Consider the following 18,680-nt stretch of genomic DNA (forward strand, 5'->3'; position numbering starts at 1 on the left):
TTCAAGATGTATAAAAGACATTTTTTAAAGCTGAAACAATAAGTCGGTTGACAGAAAATTAATCAGCAAATATTTTAGTAGTCAATGAATCGTTTCAGTGATTTTGTTTAAGCCTAAATGCCATATATTTTCTTGTTTCAGCTTTCGAAATGAGAGAATTTGTTGCTTTTCTTTGTCATATGACAGTAAACTGAATATCTTTGGGTTGTGAACTGATGATCAGATAACAATTTTATAGACAAAATGATTAATCAAACAATCAAGATGATAATTCGTGCACTAATCCATAATGAAAATAATCATTAGCTGTAATACTAATACATTTTTCAATGTTTAATTTGTTAAAAATCTAGTTGTAAATCTGACTTTGCTAAGAAATGCAGCACAAAACGTTTAACCACTTCTTTCTAAGTGCTTAGAGGGACTCCGATGCATCATCAGCAGCTCATTTGTCCATTTCACTCTTCACTTTCTATAACTGAAAGCCTTTTCTGAGGAGTGCTCAGCACAAGAGGACCCCGTGACCTTGTTGACCCTTCGACTGCGGTCAAGTGTCGTTTTGTAGCAGCAGAAATATCTTTTGTGTGCGTGGGAACATAAGATCTGTGTAAATATCAGCTTAAACCTCCTCCTTTAAAAAAATACCAGAGTAGTTTTTATGCTTTTATGGTAAAACAGATAAAACTGATCAGTTATTTTACAACGTAGAGCTAGTTTTCAAAGTGATTCACTCTAACTCTAACATACACAATATCAGGTATAGCAGCTCTAAATTGCATTACATCACAGTAGACTGACCTTTAATGTCACTGCACATAACAAGTTCCAATGCAACAAACTGCAGTTCATAATCTAACCACAAGTTGCAAACAGCAGCAAAGTGCATACACATACAGTATACTGTAAATAAAAATGAATGCATGTTCAATATGCAAGTGCATGTCGCTATATTATGTCAGTAATGTACAGTCACTGTGTGATGAGTTATTTTTCAAGCAGAAATGCTGCAAAATCCCTCATTATAGCTTCTCAACTGCAAATATTTGCTGTTTTCCTCTGTTTTAAACATCATAAACTGAATATCTTTGGGTTTTTGGACTGTGGTCGTACTAATCAAGGCATATGAGGACGTCACCTTGAACTTACACTGAGATGGACATTTTTTTAAGACTAAATGATGAACAGTTTTCTAGCTAGGGTGAATATATTGGTATCATATGAAACTAGAAAAACCTACAGAATCCATTAGTGCCAACCATGTCATGCTGGCTTGTTGGGAAGGACGCTAAATAGAGGTTCCCTTGACCTCTGGCCTCAAGATATGTGAATGGAAATCTATTCTCTGGGTACCCACGAGTCTCTCCTTTACAGACATGCCCACTTTATGATAATCACATGCAGTTTTTTTCATGCAGTATAAATGTGTTATTTGAATATTTCTGCATATTGGGGTCCCTAAACAGTCTTGATAAATTGGGTATCACTGTAAAGCTGAGACTCTTGTGGATCCAATGAGCCCAACTGTATTCATGTGTGATGATGTTAGTCCCCATAGGAGACATTTCATCGTAGTGAGACCATTTGTTTAAACTTGACCTCACTGTATAAAATGACCTGTGGTGACCTCTAGGATAATCACAGCCTCATGAAACTTTACATTCAGAGGATGGATGGCTTTCCTAGGTAGACTGAATATAAGAGGGTTTCAGAGTAGTTTCCACAACACAAGTGCTCGCCATTCAATCGCCGAAGAATTAAATTCTTGCAGAAGTCAAAAGTTCTTGATCCCAAATCACAGCATGGCTTTTTCTACGGTGTTCCTCAAGGTCTTGGTTTCTTAATGTGGTATTTTGGAGGGATTATTGATCATTTCTATCAATTCTTGAGTGGTAAAAAATAGCTAAATTTAGCAGCAAATCTGTCTAACAAATAATATAAACCACAAAATTTAATAAATTAATTTATATTTCTGATTTGTGAACAACTCGACACTCAGTGCTGAGCTGCATCTCAAATTAATCTTCAGGTTCTCAGCTTTCAGATGATGTACACCACTTCTATGTGGCATCTACTGTTGACCTGCTATCTCCCCCTAAAGATCCCCTGGATATTGCTATTTGCAGCACAAACACAGCATGTACATTATGTACAGTATGAACAGAGCCAACACATAGCATGTGCACCTCTAATGTTGATCTTTTAAACTATACAAGTCTGGCATCAACCCGCCATATGACATAAAAAATAATAAACCTTTTCCACAGCTGGGCTGCGGATATCTAAAGATCACTGTACTCACCTGGAATAGTTCTAAAAATAAGCCTGTCTGCATCAGCTGTATTGAATTAATGATATTTCATTTCTTAGATTCATGCATCCACAGGCCAGATAATTAAACCACTAAGAACATTTTATTACTGAAAGGTCAGTTCTCTTGCTGAGTACGGGCAGCGGCGTGGAGCTCGGCGGTCACACAGGAGCACATTTCGGTGTCTGTGTTCTCATGATTTAACTGGCAAGCGGACCAAAGGGGCCAATCTACCAAAACCACAGCGTATTCCTTTAATTTGTCTACGCGTAACATTCGCCTCCAAAATGCATTCGGCATCATTTATCTCCTCTTTGGAATTAAGACTCTGTTAATGTTCAGCCTTTCAAGTGCCGTGCGGTTGCTTACTTCTCCGCTCTGACACGTTAGATCTCTAGTTTGGAGTCAGGACAGAGACTGAGTGAAGCTGTAATTGGCAGCATATTCAAAAGGTGTGCTCCATCTCCCATCAGAGACGGTCTTAAATCCTGTCTGCTATTACACGTTTTAATTTGAAGTAGAATAAAAAAAGAAGCAGGTGGGGTGGGGGGAAGCAGACAGGCGTAGTGGAGAGGGAGAATAAAGATGAAAAACATAAATTTCACCCTAAATAAACTGCTTTGACAAACATCATCACTTCCAGTCTGAATAGATGATTCACTGCATATCAAACAATAAGAAAGAAGGAAGAGGCTGACGAGGCGCATCACTCATGCTCAGATCAGACCGGCCTGGCCCTCCAGCTTGCTCTTTGCTCCCCTCACATGCATAACGTGGCAAAAAGGAAACACAATGCAACTTCTTTTTTTTTTTCTTCAAACAAAGTGCAATTTATCTCACGGACAACACGCCGTTAAGAGAACAGCGATCGTTCAGGAAAAGGTAGCAAACGTATATAGCCGCTTTACAGCAGCACCACGCGCCTCGCTCTATACCTCCATCTACCTTTGTTATTGCTTAATGACTACAATACACACACACAGAGGAGGAGAGGAGAAACAAATCCTGCTTATAATGTGATGTCCAGGCATGTCTTTGTGTAAGAGGGGATGTCAGCTTACATACCACATGTGGGATAAACCATATTACTGTTAATCCCTCCGCTAATCTGCAAATGGCTTTTTTTTTTTGACGTTTCCCTTTTGTTTAAGCAAAAAAGACACGAGCGGGATGTGTTCCAAAGCGCACATTAATGATTAAAACTAGCAAGCGGCTAGATTTTTGGGGTTGGTGATTTGCCACTCTCGGCTACTACAAATCCCCTCCACACCCCTCCCCCGCCCGTCCGTCCGTCCGTCCGTCAGCCTGCGAGGAGGAGGCAGACGCGTTGGGTATTTCTGGTTCGGTTAAAGGAAAATTCACAGCATTCCCGGAGTTATTTCGTGATGAATTGTTTTAATTTCCTTTTCTTGGTGAAGCTCAGCTTGCCTCCTCTATTTCTGCTCCAGTTAGTGATTTGTTACGTTTTCCCAGAATGGCCACCTCCAGACGAAAGGGTGTAAACTTGTGGGTTACATGTGCAGGTGGAGAGTGCAATGGCAGTAGCATTGTCGGAGCAAGGATAAGAGGTTTTCCACTGAAGAAATAGTGAGGAGTTAGCTAACATCCTTCATGTCTGCAGTGCATGCTGGTCTACTGAGGCTACACTCGAGGAGGAGACATTATAATCTTTTGCCCTTTTCTTATGATGGACTTGTCCTTGTATGGGTGCTACATTTTGGTGCTAAACAAACAAAGCAGCCCCCTGTCTTTTGATTCTGGAGGACTAACGCCGAGACACGATGCTCACTTTTGACGTTTTAGATCAAATGTCTGCAATCAAATCACTGCTTCTGAGCTGGAGAGATCTCAACACTGCAAAAATATCAACTTATTTTAACACTTGTCTTCTCAAAAGAGGTGAAAAAACAGGATCATTTTAACTTGATTCCAATGAAAACAAATTAGTTTATTCAGGATACAGACGGTAATTTCTAGAAAGTCCTTGAAAAAAATGTAATTCTCTGCAGTGAACTTTGACGTCACGCTTTCTACACTACGCTATGCAACAAAATAGAGGCGTGAATACAAAGTACACCACATATAGCTGTATATTGAGTGCATTAGGAGTATTCCCGGGTGGATTTTACGTTGAACTTGACACTGACCGGTTTCTGGGTCCACAGAGAAGTACGGCTGCCCCTCCAGGATGCTGTACACCACCCTGGCACTGTTCCCGTACGTGGCGTCGTCTGCGTCATTTGCTGTCACCTGAATTACAGAGGCGCCTGGGGTGGGGGTTGGGGGGGGGAGAGAAGAAGATTCATGACAATGATTTAGATCAACTCTTCAATACTGCTGAAAATTGCCTGCTGGATAATTGGTCGAGCTGATGCACCTTCTGATGAGGTGTCGGATCCTCTTCTAATCACGCTCATGCAGAATACGACTGATCATTTCTGTCCCTTTGCATTACCCGAACCAATCTTTATCCTCGGCCACTTATACCCTTATACATGATTGATTTTCGCGGGTGATCGATAAGTCCTAATGTATTTTTCTAAGTATATCTCTCTAAGCATACAAGCGGCACCGATACCGGCTCCCTTGCAAAACCCCAAGAAGCCTATTAGTGTATCCACAGATCTGGAGTGTCTAAGAAGCCAAATATCTGATAGCAGGCGAACGACTGTGATCTATTTTCTCTTCCAGAGAAGGCTGAAGCCCTATTTCAGTGGAACAAAGGGAAACGGTTAGCCAAGTGCTACCTCCCAAATGGCGCCTTGCGGGGCCAAGTGTTGCCTCATTACATGCAGAAGAAAATTAATTGAGTAGAAATATTTAATGGCAAAGTGGTATAAATATAGAATTGTGCAATACAATGGGTTAACGACCCCATGAAACTTCTTCTAATTTGATGTCAGCTGCGATCTGTAAGGGGTGAGAGGAGAGCTCCCCTTCTTTAAAATCAATGCCGTTCGTATGGATGAAGGATGCTGCGAGGGGAGAGAAACCGTAGGACCAAAAAGCAGAGAGAGGAAGACCACGGCTGTCTGATTTGGTGTAAGTGACAGTTCGGAAGGATTCCTGAGCAAGTTCACCGAACCTTGATCACTAATACCTTTAACTAGGGAATTAGACTCAAAGAGGCTTTCCTGACATGGCGGCTTTTAGAAAATATCACTGATCCACATCAGCCATCTCATCGTTGACTTTAAGCTGTTGAGAAAAGAATCTTCTGACAAAACAAGTCAGGAATAATCGCAGTTTTTGTGCAGGGGGGGACTAAATTACCTCGACTGTAATCGTTCAGTTGTCAAAGGAGGCGCGCGTCAAAGTCGTCGCAGCCCGAGAGTCCGAGAGAAGAATGTCAGAGCCGTGAGACTATAATAAAACTCAAAGTGTATGTCACATTTAAAGGGGCAGTGTCTCGACGCAGTCACTCGTGAACACATGCTCTGCCAAGCGGTGACATCACACCTCGGTTGTTGCCATGGGCACCCGTGCTGCCCTTAGATAAGTGCTGGCCTCTCTCTTGGGGTTGCTGAACCAAGTGACAACTCTGTCACATGTCTGGGCTGCAAGACCGATGTCCCTCAGTCCCCGAAGCTCCGCAGCAGCAGCGGAACAGAACAGAGAGTTCAAACCATGTTTTCATGCAAGTATTGATTAGGAGCCTTTTTATATTGTTTATCTATATTCATGAGGCCACTATGTACTTTTAGACTAAGAGCCGGAGCCAAAGTGCACGGTGAATTAAAGTTTCATTTGGTGCCGAATGATAATACGAAAACAGCAAATGGTGCCGTCTGAGAAACTAGCTCTGCAGAAGTGGAATTATTCACTGCGATGACACGGCTGACAATGCCGGTAATTAAATTAAATACTGTTTTAATAAGATACAATACTGTATTTAAAAGATTATCTGCACCAGTGCTGTAGCCGTCACAGAGACGCTTTACCTTGTTTATTCTCCGGTCATAAAACAGCTCCTAGTCTCGTTTAATTAGTCGGGCCCTCTTTGTTGAGTCTGCATCATTATTATGATTGATAAAGTCCCATTGATCCAGTAAGACTGGCATTTTATAACGTCTCTATCCTATTTGAATCATAAGCCTTTTAATCCAGCTCCTCACACAAACACGTACAATTGTGTAAACACTTAATTATTGTGTGTTTTATGATCAATAAAATATGGTTTTACACGCTAAATGCAACTCTCTTTGCCTGCTATACACACAAAAACATGGTATTACTTTTTATTTATTTTTTTATTTTTTATTACATTTATTCTTTCAGTTATTATTGTTATTATTTATTTACTGATCTGTCTTTTTTTATGGAGCCTGGAGCCCTACAAGTTGCTCCTCAAAGAATCTTATATAATATTCAATTATTTATTCAGTTAAATTATTTAATAGGGACATCATCGCTTAGATAAACACATTAGTACACGCATCTGTTATACTGTATTAAACGTTGACATTAAAGGTAATGGCAGCACTTAGCCCTTAAGGCTGTGCGATATGGTCCAAAACAGATTCACATTATTAATAATGTTTCTATATTTGGAAAATGTATGTAAAATCATATGGATGAGGATGAGGTTTCTGCTGACGGAGATGGATGTCATTTAACAGTAAGTGGACCTTGAGTTGGGATTATTGTGTCAAACTATCTCCAAGGTCAAAGATGAATCTTCACACTCAATCAAAATGATGCTCAATGCAATAAACCATTGTTATTAAGTATTACATCAAACATAACCACCCTAAAAAACACGTAAAACTGACAACAATATGTTGTATATCATGATACCATTACACCACCAGTCAATGAAAGATGATAGTGAATTATCTCACAGCCCTATAGACCCTTTTACAGCCGATGTCATGATTATGTCACGGTGTTAGCTGGAGGCAAAACGAAGGAAAGACTGGAGGCAAACATGAATCACCTCAGAGTAGTAGGCTTTAAGTTACACTTCGAAAAATGTCATCTTCCTGTGTTGTTGGGTGCCAGATTAATATTGCATACATCTGAGATGATAAACTGTGATTCAAGGCTCTGACAGGCTGCAGTATCAGCGAAGCGTTTCAGAGTTGGAGATAAATGTTGCTAATAGTTTAGCCTTCTGCTAACCATAGCCGCAGCTGTTACCAGAAGCTAAACTATTGGCAACATTTTCTCTCCATATCTGAGACGCTTCCCCGATATTGTAAGACTGTCTTTTTGATAAGTCCGTCTTAATGCTAATGAGGTCCCCGAGAGTGAGTGACTGTACATATTCAGAAAAACATAAGACAAGACCCCACTAATACAAGACTGGTCTTTAGTGTAGGTTCACAGATACAACTTGAATCACGGACATGTGAGGAATATTTACGGCAGGAACTCACCGATGTCGGACATCTCAGGGACCGTGGCCATGTACGGGTCCTTGGTGAAGCGCGGCTCGTTGTCGTTGATGTCGTGGATCTTGATGATGAACTCGGACTGTCCCTCCAGCGCCTCGTTGGTGAAGCGGTTGACGGCTTTGGCGTGGAGGATGTAGTAAGCCTTCTCCTCCCGGTCCAGCCTCTTGGTGGCGTGGATGTCCCCCGACTTCTCGTCTATCTTGAAGAGGGACCCCGCTCCCTCACCTGTGAGCACGTACTTCACGCTTCCATCTCCTCGGTCTGAATCCGAGTGAAGCTGGGGAGAAAATAAAAAAAAATATGATAATGTGGATCCCTGCAGTACCAAAACAACAATTTTGAGCATTTGTGGCGTGTTCATTTTAATAAATTTCCACTTTGCAGCTCTCTATTGCTAATTGTTATAGCACAACAGTGATTCAAACTTCGGTTTATGGAAGCTTTCACATTTGCTTAATGTGCTCTTATGAACGCCGAGTGTCAGCCTGCTCTTTCCAGGGAAATATCTCCCAGTTGGCATGAGCAGAAATAGCCAGAGTGAACAGAAACTTCATCTACATAAAGTCCAAGAAAAAAAGAGAAAACATCAGAGCGCTGGCTGCACTCTTTGATTGACAGGTGATCTCTGAGAAGTGCAGAGCAAAAAGAAACATCCCAGCAATAAGCACTTTGTACCAAGGATGTCAACAAAATCAAATTTCAAAGAAGAATCACAGTTTTCCACTTAAGTATTTCTGATACACTGTGCACATCTCAGTGATCTGACCAATCTGGGCCTTGGCAAAGAAACACTGACAGCTTTGATAAGTGCGTTTGGTGTTATTTAACAGATTCATATCATCTTTAGTAAACTGTCAACGCGTCATCGCGATACACACATCCGTGGCTTCACCTCATCTGCTGTGAAATTCACATCATGCCAGGAAGAAAACACAGAGCTGGAGCCGTTTAAGACGCTGCATTTACTGGTATTGTTACATGCAGGTTGTCATCATGCTTTTTACCGCAGGGCCACGGTGGCATTTTCACAGTGCTGTAAAACAGAATGCCACTGGGTCGAAGTCTGTGAAGTACCAGCATGAGTGCACGCACGTCCGCCGCCTGCCAATCCCTGATGGATCCGCAACATGACCAACATGCCAGAGGACCACCAGAGTCCACTTGTCTGTGGAGCTTCTCATTATTATTTGCTCTCTCCCTCTCTATCTCCTGTTTAATTTTTTTTTTTTGCATGAACAGCAGCTTAGCATGCGCTGACATTTTAATTCCACCACCAAATCCCCCCAACATATTTATCTCTGAGAACTCATCAAAAGCTTGTCCAGTCGTTTCCCCTCCCACTGCTTCCCTGCCTACTTCCCGTTCCCCTCTTTAATAACCAAGGACATGGTAATAATTGCAGGGGGAGGTAAAGGGCAAAAAGAGGGCGCATGTTTGCAAAGTACAAACCGAGGCAAACGCCATCTGAATGTTTACCCCGACAAGTGAGCACTGGTACGTGATTCCGAGGTCTGTGGTTGACACGTCGTTAACTCGAGTGAGCCGGCACGTTTGATTTTGACAGTTTGAATGCATATTTTCCCTTTGAGCGCCGAGTTGTTGTTGTGTCTACAAGCGTTCTTGGCTCTGCCGGTGGACAGACTGAGGGGGGATATTGTGCGTTGCAGCTGGGTCACGTGGGAGCACATTGCAAAGTCTCCCTTCTCATCATATATTAAAAAGCTTTTCATCCCAGGTGCTCGGAAGCTTTACTAATTCATGCTGTTATATCAGGGCAAAGCTGGCACATGCGAGACGAACAGCTTTGTGGATTAGCATCTTTAACACTATTTTGTTCGCCTGCTTGAATGCTGGTAAAAATGACAGTTTTCATTCCTTTCTCTGTCTGTCTAACCGAAGCCAGTCGAGTGTGTTGCAGAAATTCGGCATCTTCGGATTACGATCTAGAGTGGAGCACTGTTTCATTAACCCACTTGAATTCTGGTCAAAACAACTCCTGTTTTTTTTGTTTTTTTCTTATTCTTCTCTGTCTAACCAAGCCAGGAGAATATTATTTGTTTTCTATTCTGCTTTACAGTACGTGCTTCCAACAGAGACTCAGTTGGCTGAAAACAATCCACTTCAACATTATTATCTTTCTCCCGCTGTTATAGCTGCAATGTCCTTTTCTATGATTGTCTATCAAGCTGCCTATCTCTGCCGGCACGACAATTCAGTTAATAACCGTTGAGTCCTCTCCTTTCGGCTGAGATGTGAGATAGACAGTGTGACATATGCTGTGTCGACTGTCATTTCTATGGAAACAGAGAGATCTTGTGGTTCTGAAGAGTTCCTCCTCGCCCCCCTGAAGGATATTATAAGGCAGTTCAGAGTATCGAACTCCAGCGCCGGCTGCAGTGACCCCGTCCCTCCCAGTTGCCCACCTTGCTGGCGAGGAGAATTTACTGCAGCCCTTCTACTCAAATTAAGAGGGGGGAAAAAAAAACTCTCCCGGAAATCAATGTGGCAGCCCAACGTGCATTCACAATGGCCCTTTGATCAATTTATATCGAAAATACAATTAAACTGTCACAGGGGGGAGAAAAGAAAGCCACATGTGCATTCAGTACGGTCACCAAGAAGCTCTGGCACATCAATAGCTAGCCTTTTCTCCTTTGCCCTCCTATGGTACCAAATCGTAAAGAAGGCAGAGAGCATGACGCTATATCTATTAACACTGGGACTTCTGGGGTCTTTGGAAAGGAAGAGGACACTGCAAAAAAATCTCCATCTGACCAAGTCATTCTGTCTGTAACAGCGGCCGAAAATCCATATTTCCTTAAAGAAATAGTTTGACATTTTGGGAAATATGCTGATAACTTTTATTGCTGAGAGTTAAATGAGAAAATCAATTCTACTCTCATGTCTGTCCAGCGAATATAAAGCTGCAGCCAGCAGCCGTCGGTTAGCTTAGCTTAGCATAAAGTTGTTGTTTTTACACTGCAGTTTTCATACAGATAAAACAAACATACAATGTGTTAATTAGTGAGCGTTCGAGGGGCTGGTGGTCGGATTTTGTGACCTTTTGAGAGGGCTAAGCTAGCTGTTTCCACTCTTTTCGCTAACCTAGGCTAAAGCTGAATTCACACCAGGCAGCGGCGAAGTGCGGCTTGCCGCAATAATTGCATTTTTCTGCGGTTGCGAGGCGCGTTCACGTGTTTCAGGAGGGAAGACATTGTTTGTAACATATGTTAACAGATCACAGGAGTCACAGCTTTTCATAGACATTGCATGGTAGTTTGCTGAAGTCGCACTTTGCCGCTGTTCTGGTTTGAATTTGGCATGACAGGTAGCGTGTGGCAGCTTCATATTTACCGTACCGACATGAGAGTGGTATCAATCATTTCATCTAAAGCCTCTTTTCCCACTTGACAAAAAACCCACTCACACCCACTAACATCTGGCTTTTGTCTTCAGTGGGAAAGGTTATAATCTGCATTCATTCCCGGGACAAATGACTCTGCAGTAGTCAGTAGTAGCAGGTATTTATCAGCTCAGATCGGCAGTTATGGAAATATAATTCACAGCATGTTATTATTTAACTAAATATTCTGGCATTCAGCCTTTCAAAACCAACATTTTCAGTGCGGTCAAACATCTTGAGTGGCAACAGATCAAGGAAAGTTGCTGCGCTCAAATTCAGATTTGCATCGTAAACGTTGAAATATTGTCACGTTTTTAAGAATGAAATGACTAGATAAGATTTCTTTGCAGCGAATCAGCTGTGAAGCAAACTACTGAGCATGTACTTAAACCATTATATCATCAGTGGCATTCTATACGTGTCAAAACCTTTCACTCAATTAGCCTTTTCTGCAGTGATACCAAAATATTTCTAATGGTTGGCATTTTTTTCACAGTGGAAGATATTTATTTCTATTCCTACGTGCTTTATCTTCCAGTTTGAAGTGGGCTGAGAAGTGAAGTGGTACTCATCAGACATCTGTGCGTGAGAACTTAGAAGCCAGTCTTTGTTTGTGAAATTAATCAGCTTCAAGTGCAGCAAATGTTAGTGCAGACTCGATCTGGCCGCCATTTGTGCTTCACTCGAGTTAGGCCAAAAAGATGGCACTGGAAATGGGCTGCTTAGGGCAATTAGCCAGTTAGCCTTTAAGGCCTTGTGTCCTGGCCTGTTGAGAACTGGCTGCCTTCTCTGTAGCCAGATGGTAGCCTCAGACTGTGCACAAAAATAGCTTATCAAATGTCTGTTGATGTGTAAACTTGAGATATGTGGTCAGAGCTGCAGAGACTTAAAGGTGAAAATGTCAGTTAACATATATTTCTCTCTCGTGGACATCTGACATCTTTTGTTTCGTGTCCCATGTGTAATTTTCAGCATGTTATCTTTTAATTACAGCCATTTCTCAACAGTCTGTATTCATTTAGCTGCAGGGTCGTAGCCGAGGTCACGTCCTCAGTGTTGTTTCTGGGAATTTCGGTGATTTTAACAACCTGAGGAGTTGTTTACAGTCTACAATGACACACAAACTATACATGGTGTAATTTTAAGGCTGGTTCTGGTATGTATTTTAGACACTGTACCTTTAAATTTGACATTCTTACACTGCTAAAAGAATATTCAATATAGTATTTAATACTCTTTTTAACATTAGAGTGGGCAAATATGATTGCGTTATGCAAATGTATGCAAATGTGTAATGTATGCAATGACAATATTGTCCAGAAACCCTCACAGGTCATAACATCATCATCAATCATAACATGGCAAACTACAGTCCAACAGTGTGTCAGTGTGCTGACTTGACTATGACTTGCCCCAAACTGCATGGGATTATCATAAAGTGGGCATGTCTGTAAAGGGGAGACTCGTGGGTACCCATAGAACCCATTTTCATTGACATATCTTGAGGTCCGGGGTCAAGGGACCCCTTTGAAAATAGCCATGCCAGTTTTTCCTCGCCAAAATTTAGCCTAAGTTTGGAGCGTTATTTACCCTCCTTCGCGACAAGCTACTACAACATGGTTGGTACCGATGGATTTCTTAGTTTTTTCTAGTTTCATGATGCCAGTATCTTCACTCTAGCTTTAAAACTGAGCCCGCTACAACGTAAAAATCGTAATTTGCGTTAAATAAATTAGCTTTGTTAAATCAAATTTTCGTTAACAAGTTATTATCGTATTACCTTTGACAGCCCTAATCTAAAATCCTGGCTACGGACGTGCTTTGCTGCCATATCTATTTGGCTAACTAACTAAAGAGATGAACCCTGAATGTTTGGTGATGGAAAATCAATTAATCTCACCCCGACAAAATCAACGGGTGTTTGAAACAGAAGTAGGAAGGTGATATCATGGAAACATTGCAAGGTGCTGTGGTAATACTGCCGTATCACGCTCAGACATTGCTTCGCACCCTGCGACGTTGTCAGACAGATGTTCGCCAATACCTCGTCGCCGCATGACCTCATCACACCCTTTCCTCCGCCGCTCACACGGCGAAGAAGAAGAGCACAATTGAAGTTGCCCCCTCCCAGAGCGCTAGCGGGAACTTATCGCCTAATCAACAAACACTGCCAATGTGTGCTCCAGGTCGCCGCTGGAGACCGCAGGGGTTGCCATGGCGCGGGTACAGCCAGGCCTGTGCCATATTGCAAACTCCTTGCCTCTTTGCCAAGGTGAGCAGCTGGTAATGGGGGGGAGCATGAACAGGGACCAAAAATCACCATAACCCCCCCACAAACAAAATCCCTGCACCTTTCCACTCCACTGCCATAAGATGCTCGAGTCCTTCCCCCAGGTTGCCTCAACCGCTGAGTCATACAGGACGGGAAAGAATATTATGTCTGTGTTCATCTGCCTTTTTTTTTTCTTTCCTCTGATTTCCAGCCCATTACTGGAGGCTATGTGTTGCAGGCGAGTGTGTTTGCGCGCACGCTGGCGTGTTTGTTCACATACAGAGAACATTGCTCACTTGCTAGGGACTGTGTTGAGGAGTCTACCCAGCAGACCCAGAACCACTGGGGCCTATCAGGGGCTGTAAATACTTTATGAGATATGATAGTACAGCACAAACACTCCTAAACCACAGGCCATTAACCATTTTCAGTGGATATGTGCCCTTTGGTAAAGTAAGAAATAATGAAATAAACAAACATTCTCTTCCCCCAGTGACAGCCCGGGCCCTCGGAGGCCTGTATGCAGCTCGCCTGCTAATGAGAGGCAGTGTGCGATTCCCCTCCTGCAGGAAAAGGAAAAATCATTGGCCAATACAGCAAGATTAGCAAGATTAGCAGCCAACCAGCTCCACAACAAGACACCGCCAGAGTCTCCTGTTCCCCCCTTCATCTCGATCGCCTTCCTTAATTCCTTCCTGTTCCAACTGCTTTTGTTCCGCTTGTTCAGGAAAGATTAAACTTTCATTTGTTAGCACTTCACAACTCGATAAAGCCGTCGTAAAAAAAAAAAAAAAAAAAAGCAACCGGGGGAGATTGAGTTTACCAAATAACTGGAGACGGGATGTTGTAATTCAAGTATAGTTTCATCATTCTATCTTTTACTGTGTGTCAAGAGCTGCTCCCTTGTTTATAATAACCTGCCATTGTGTTATTTCCAATTCATTTTTTTCACTGCTAACAAAAGTGGTTTTGTTCCATGCTGTGTTCTCTGGTTGCCATGATGTCACTTGCAATGACAAAAGCCCTCCCTTTTGTGTTTCTGCTAGTTTTTTTTCTTCTTCTTCAGACCCACTACATTGTGAGATATATGGCCTCCACCTGAGGATACACAGATGCAGATGGTTGTTCTCCATGTTTGAGCCACGTGTTCGACTCAAAAGCCATTCATTCCGTTTAGGGCCTCATTCATCACTTGTACTTTATCAAGCAATTAACAAACAGTAATTGCAATCAGATAAGATCTACGCACTGCAATCCTATGTGACAACTGGCTAGTGAGCTGACAATGAGGAGAAGCTCCCAGCTGTATGTACTTGGGGGGTGGGGGGGACAACAAGCGCTCAGAGTCGTGATTAAGTGTGGCGCTCGAAGGTTGATGCCTTAATGGCATCTTCAGGAGACGGGCTCTTAGGCCGCAGCCTCTGGCTCTCTAAGTGTACCACACTCAGATAATCCATTCTTCTTTCGCTATTAGTCATTTTACAAGCTAAAAGGACGAGTGGCACATCAATCACCACTCTCTGAAGCCAAAGTGGTTTGATCATGCTCAGTACTTACTTCTGATCTTCATTCACTCTGTGTGTCTTTTCTTTTTTTTTTTTGTTCTTTTCAACTTTTTTCTGTTCTTTCTCGTATTTGCTCGCCCCGTGCCATACTGAGCGTTGTAATCCTGTTAGACCGGGGCTGAAAGTCAACCCTCACTCCGGGAGGACGTATGTTGCAGAATCTCATTTGGTTGGATGACTCTATCCTCCGCGGACACACGATAGGAATGCAAAGCACTAGCCCCATTCAACTCCCCGCACAAAACAGCCTTTCTTCCCCCTCAGTCATCCTGACCTTGCCACGATGCTCCACAATCTCCTCAATTACAGTAGGTTGGGAGAGGAGACTGATATCTTGACTTCCGCTCCGCCGCATGTAAAGCAAGCATTATTTGGCCCGTCTTCTTGTACATCCCCCAATGTTATCTGGGTCGACACCGTGTTTTCATTTTGTTGAACAAATAATACCTTCGGAGGAAGTCGTATTTGACTGCAGGGCGAGACAGCCGCTTTAGGACGACTTGATGTGAGTGGAATGGACGTCGTGCAAGCAGCCACAGAGCTGACAGTAAGCACAAAATATATTGGACAGCCAACAGGAAACAAAGCCCGAGGATGGACGGACGGATGTCCGATATATGAGCATTAGCCGATCAGGGCATCATGTCATGTCTACTCTCCGATGACGGGATCATCCTCGTATTCTCGGAGACAGAACGATACACTCATATGCAGGATGGTATTTATTTTTTTAAGCATCTCATTAAGAGCAGATCTTTTCGTTGGATGATTACGTTATTTAGAAATCCATTATGCTGCTAAGAAAAGGCATCGCTGGTAGTTGGCTTCCCCCCCCCCCCCCATAGGGCTATTATAGAAACGTTTCAAAATCGCTGTATAAGAAATTCAGATTTTTTTTGTGTGACTGTAAAATGCAAATAAAGCAATATCTGGTGAAATTTGCATTCATTTGGATTGGTGGAAGGGGAGAATTTAAAAAAAAAAAATAGCAGAACTCTGTCTTCATAAATATGTATTGAAAAGACAGTACATAATGAGACTTTTTTTTTTTTTTTTAAATGAACAAAAAATAGCAACTTTTCAAATGTCAGCATGTGAAAAGTTCAAGATGTGTTGTGTAAACAGTGGCTTCATGGAAACAAATCCCAGAAGAATAAACAAACAATAGACATTGAGGAAAAGACACAGAAAGAGGGAGAGAGACCCGAGGAGGCTGAAAGCTGATGATTTGATGCTCCGAGTTCAAAGTTACAATTTGTGAGATGGACGCTGTGGCTTCGTTTTTGTTGTTTTTGTCACTTAAGTGTTCACTGCTGAGGTGTCTTCACATCTTAGAGATCAACTTAACAGCATCGCAAGTATCCATGGTTTCTAATGATGAAGTCTGAGTTTCTAAATGTGCTACTCCTTTCTTTCTTTTCAACCGTGGTGGGTGGTAGGGCTGCAAAATATATCATTTCAGCATTGACATTAGTCACATCACAGGACTCAAACATGTCAAGCTGGGACTTTTTTTGCCGTGTCATCACCATTCATTTCAATACAACCAATGTGTTTATGATTAAATTGTTTACTAGAGCTCAAAATCGTTTATCTAGCCTCTTAATTTTGCTCTCAAAGTGCACCAGATTGATGCATTTAACTGTAAAATGTATAACATTTAGGGTGAATATTCCTGTATTTTTTCATATCACTATGTATATTGCAGAAAAACAAACGGAGTATAAATTGTGAGGGAGCTGAGCCCATCTGAAAACAGCAAGTTCGGATGGGTCGGAAAATATAAATAGAAACAATTCTACTAACGCAATGTTCGTTAAAGGACATACAAATTAAAATACTAATGAACTCCTGCTAAAAATAGAGGAGTCACTATTCTAAACAGCTTAGCTTAGATATGATTTACATCAGATTTTATGGCACAGCTTCCAGATGGAGTCATAAACTTGCTCAACAGTTTTTAAAAAGCTAGAACTGATCCCAGTGCAGCATCTGATAAACCTGACGGGCAACTGACCACTAATCTATCTGAGCAAAAGCAAGAAGATATTGCTTTATATGTCCATGTTTGTATGGGATCTGTGATGATTAAATGTTTTATTAATAGTCTCATGTTGATACCCAAAGTTTTAGTATCAATACCAAAACAAACTTTTTCAATACTGTACTGTACTTTGAGAAATATAAGCTTTTTTTTTTATCAATAAAAGAAGCCAAAGTTCTCTTAGTGCTGTCTAAAGCAGCTCTGCAATAAATTTGCCTAAATAAAATAACATTTGAATCAGGATGCAATCTGATCAAAGAATATAAAATAAACGAGATTAAGAATCTGACCAGACCAATTCTTCTGTATTAATGTTTCTGTTTGAACTTTGATACCCAGCCCTAGTTACAGTAAAAGACTATATTGCAGTCACTTGAGGACAATAACACATTATGAAAAAGGCTAACTGATCAGGCATATTTAATGTGTTTTTAAAAGGGGACATATCACAAAAAACTCCCTTTTTCAGTGCTTGTGCTCATACAACTGGGTATCTGGAATGCCTACCAACCCACAAACTGTGAAATAAGACAACCCAGTCATTTTTTTTGTGGGCTGCATAGATCAGAAAACATGTGATTCATCAAGTCGTTCAGATTTAGCTCATGCAGGCTCATTAGAATATACCACCCACAGCTTGAGAACTACCTTTGCAAAGGTGCACCATATTTTTCTCGCCAGCCAATCAGAGCAGACTGGGCTATTTTGGGAGAGGCTTAAAGAGACAGGCGCTAACACAGAGCATTTCAGACAGAGGGAGAATATATTCAGTGTGTCTCTTGAACATTAAAGTGTGTTAACATGTTCTCGTAGAAACCCAAAATACAAGTATGAGCATGATATGTCCCCGTTAAGTGTCTTTGTTGTGGGGAGCTTTTATATTGTTATCATATGTTTGATTATTGTGTGTCAATTTGGTTTCAAGATGAGCTGTTGTGTGTCTGATGAAGGAAAAACAGAGAAAGCATGCTCTTTAACTACCTTTCCGACATACTGATTGTCTGTCCCGGTGTACTCCTCCAACAAAAAGAACTGGTTCCACATCCAACCTCGTTTGGATCGCCTGAGCGGCACTCCGTTGGCGTCTTGTCCCGTCAGCCCCGTGGACCCCCTCCGCCCCCCTGTAGTCCTCCGCAGGGCCCTGAGCCCATACCCCGGAGTGCTGAGGTGAGCCATAGCCCACAGCGCCATCAATACGCAGACTTTCCTTCTATCCATGGCCACACCACCACAGCCTTCTGTCGTCTCCCCCCCTCAGTGGTCTGTGTCCGCTGGTTTTTGGTCAGAGTATCGGATCAGTCCACATGCTGTAATCTACTGAAGCAGGAAAGGCTCCTCAGACTCACATGGGGCGGCGAACAGCACCTGAAACATTTACAGAGAAAAACAGTGAGTCAATACTGGGAGGGGAGGCAGCGATTTGTTACTGCACAAGATCTTGTTTTGTTTCCTAACCTTTAGTCAATTCAGTGGAGGAACGGGCTTTTCTGAAGATGCAGTACTTTTCAAATTGAGTCAAGACCAAGTGCAAATGGGGAGTGAAAAGATAAGAACTCCTGGAGATGTCTCTACAAATATGTGCTTCGTGTCTTAACAAATACCAATAGAAGATCTGTGAAAGCATAAAGATTAAATTAAATCTAAAATAAGTAAACCACGAACAAACAGTGTAAACAAGGAATGAAAATTATA

The 18,680-nt window shown here is 41.9% G+C and overlaps 1 protein-coding gene across 5 annotated transcripts in view; it reads right to left on the bottom strand.

Moving 5' to 3' along the window:
* The window catches only part of LOC119480638 (cadherin-6-like), a 205,916-nt gene that overhangs the window by 19,787 nt on the left and 167,449 nt on the right, over positions 1 to 18,680 (bottom strand). For 4 of the 5 annotated variants that reach the window (XM_037757120.1, XM_037757119.1, XM_037757117.1 and 1 more), the window contains 3 exons: positions 17,970 to 18,353; positions 7,687 to 7,981; positions 4,456 to 4,575 (listed from right to left, as the gene is read on the bottom strand). In XM_037757120.1, coding sequence (XP_037613048.1) covers positions 4,456 to 4,575; positions 7,687 to 7,981; positions 17,970 to 18,206 — 652 coding nt within the window. In that variant the 5' untranslated portion in view covers positions 18,207 to 18,353. Of the gene's footprint in view, positions 1 to 4,455; positions 4,576 to 7,686; positions 7,982 to 17,969; positions 18,354 to 18,443; positions 18,574 to 18,680 lie in introns of those variants that run through there. The other variant, XM_037757121.1, reaches the window with a different exon arrangement.

Source organism: Sebastes umbrosus, chromosome 21 (assembly GCF_015220745.1).
Source record: "Sebastes umbrosus isolate fSebUmb1 chromosome 21, fSebUmb1.pri, whole genome shotgun sequence".
Lineage (NCBI taxonomy): Eukaryota > Metazoa > Chordata > Actinopteri > Perciformes > Sebastidae > Sebastes > Sebastes umbrosus.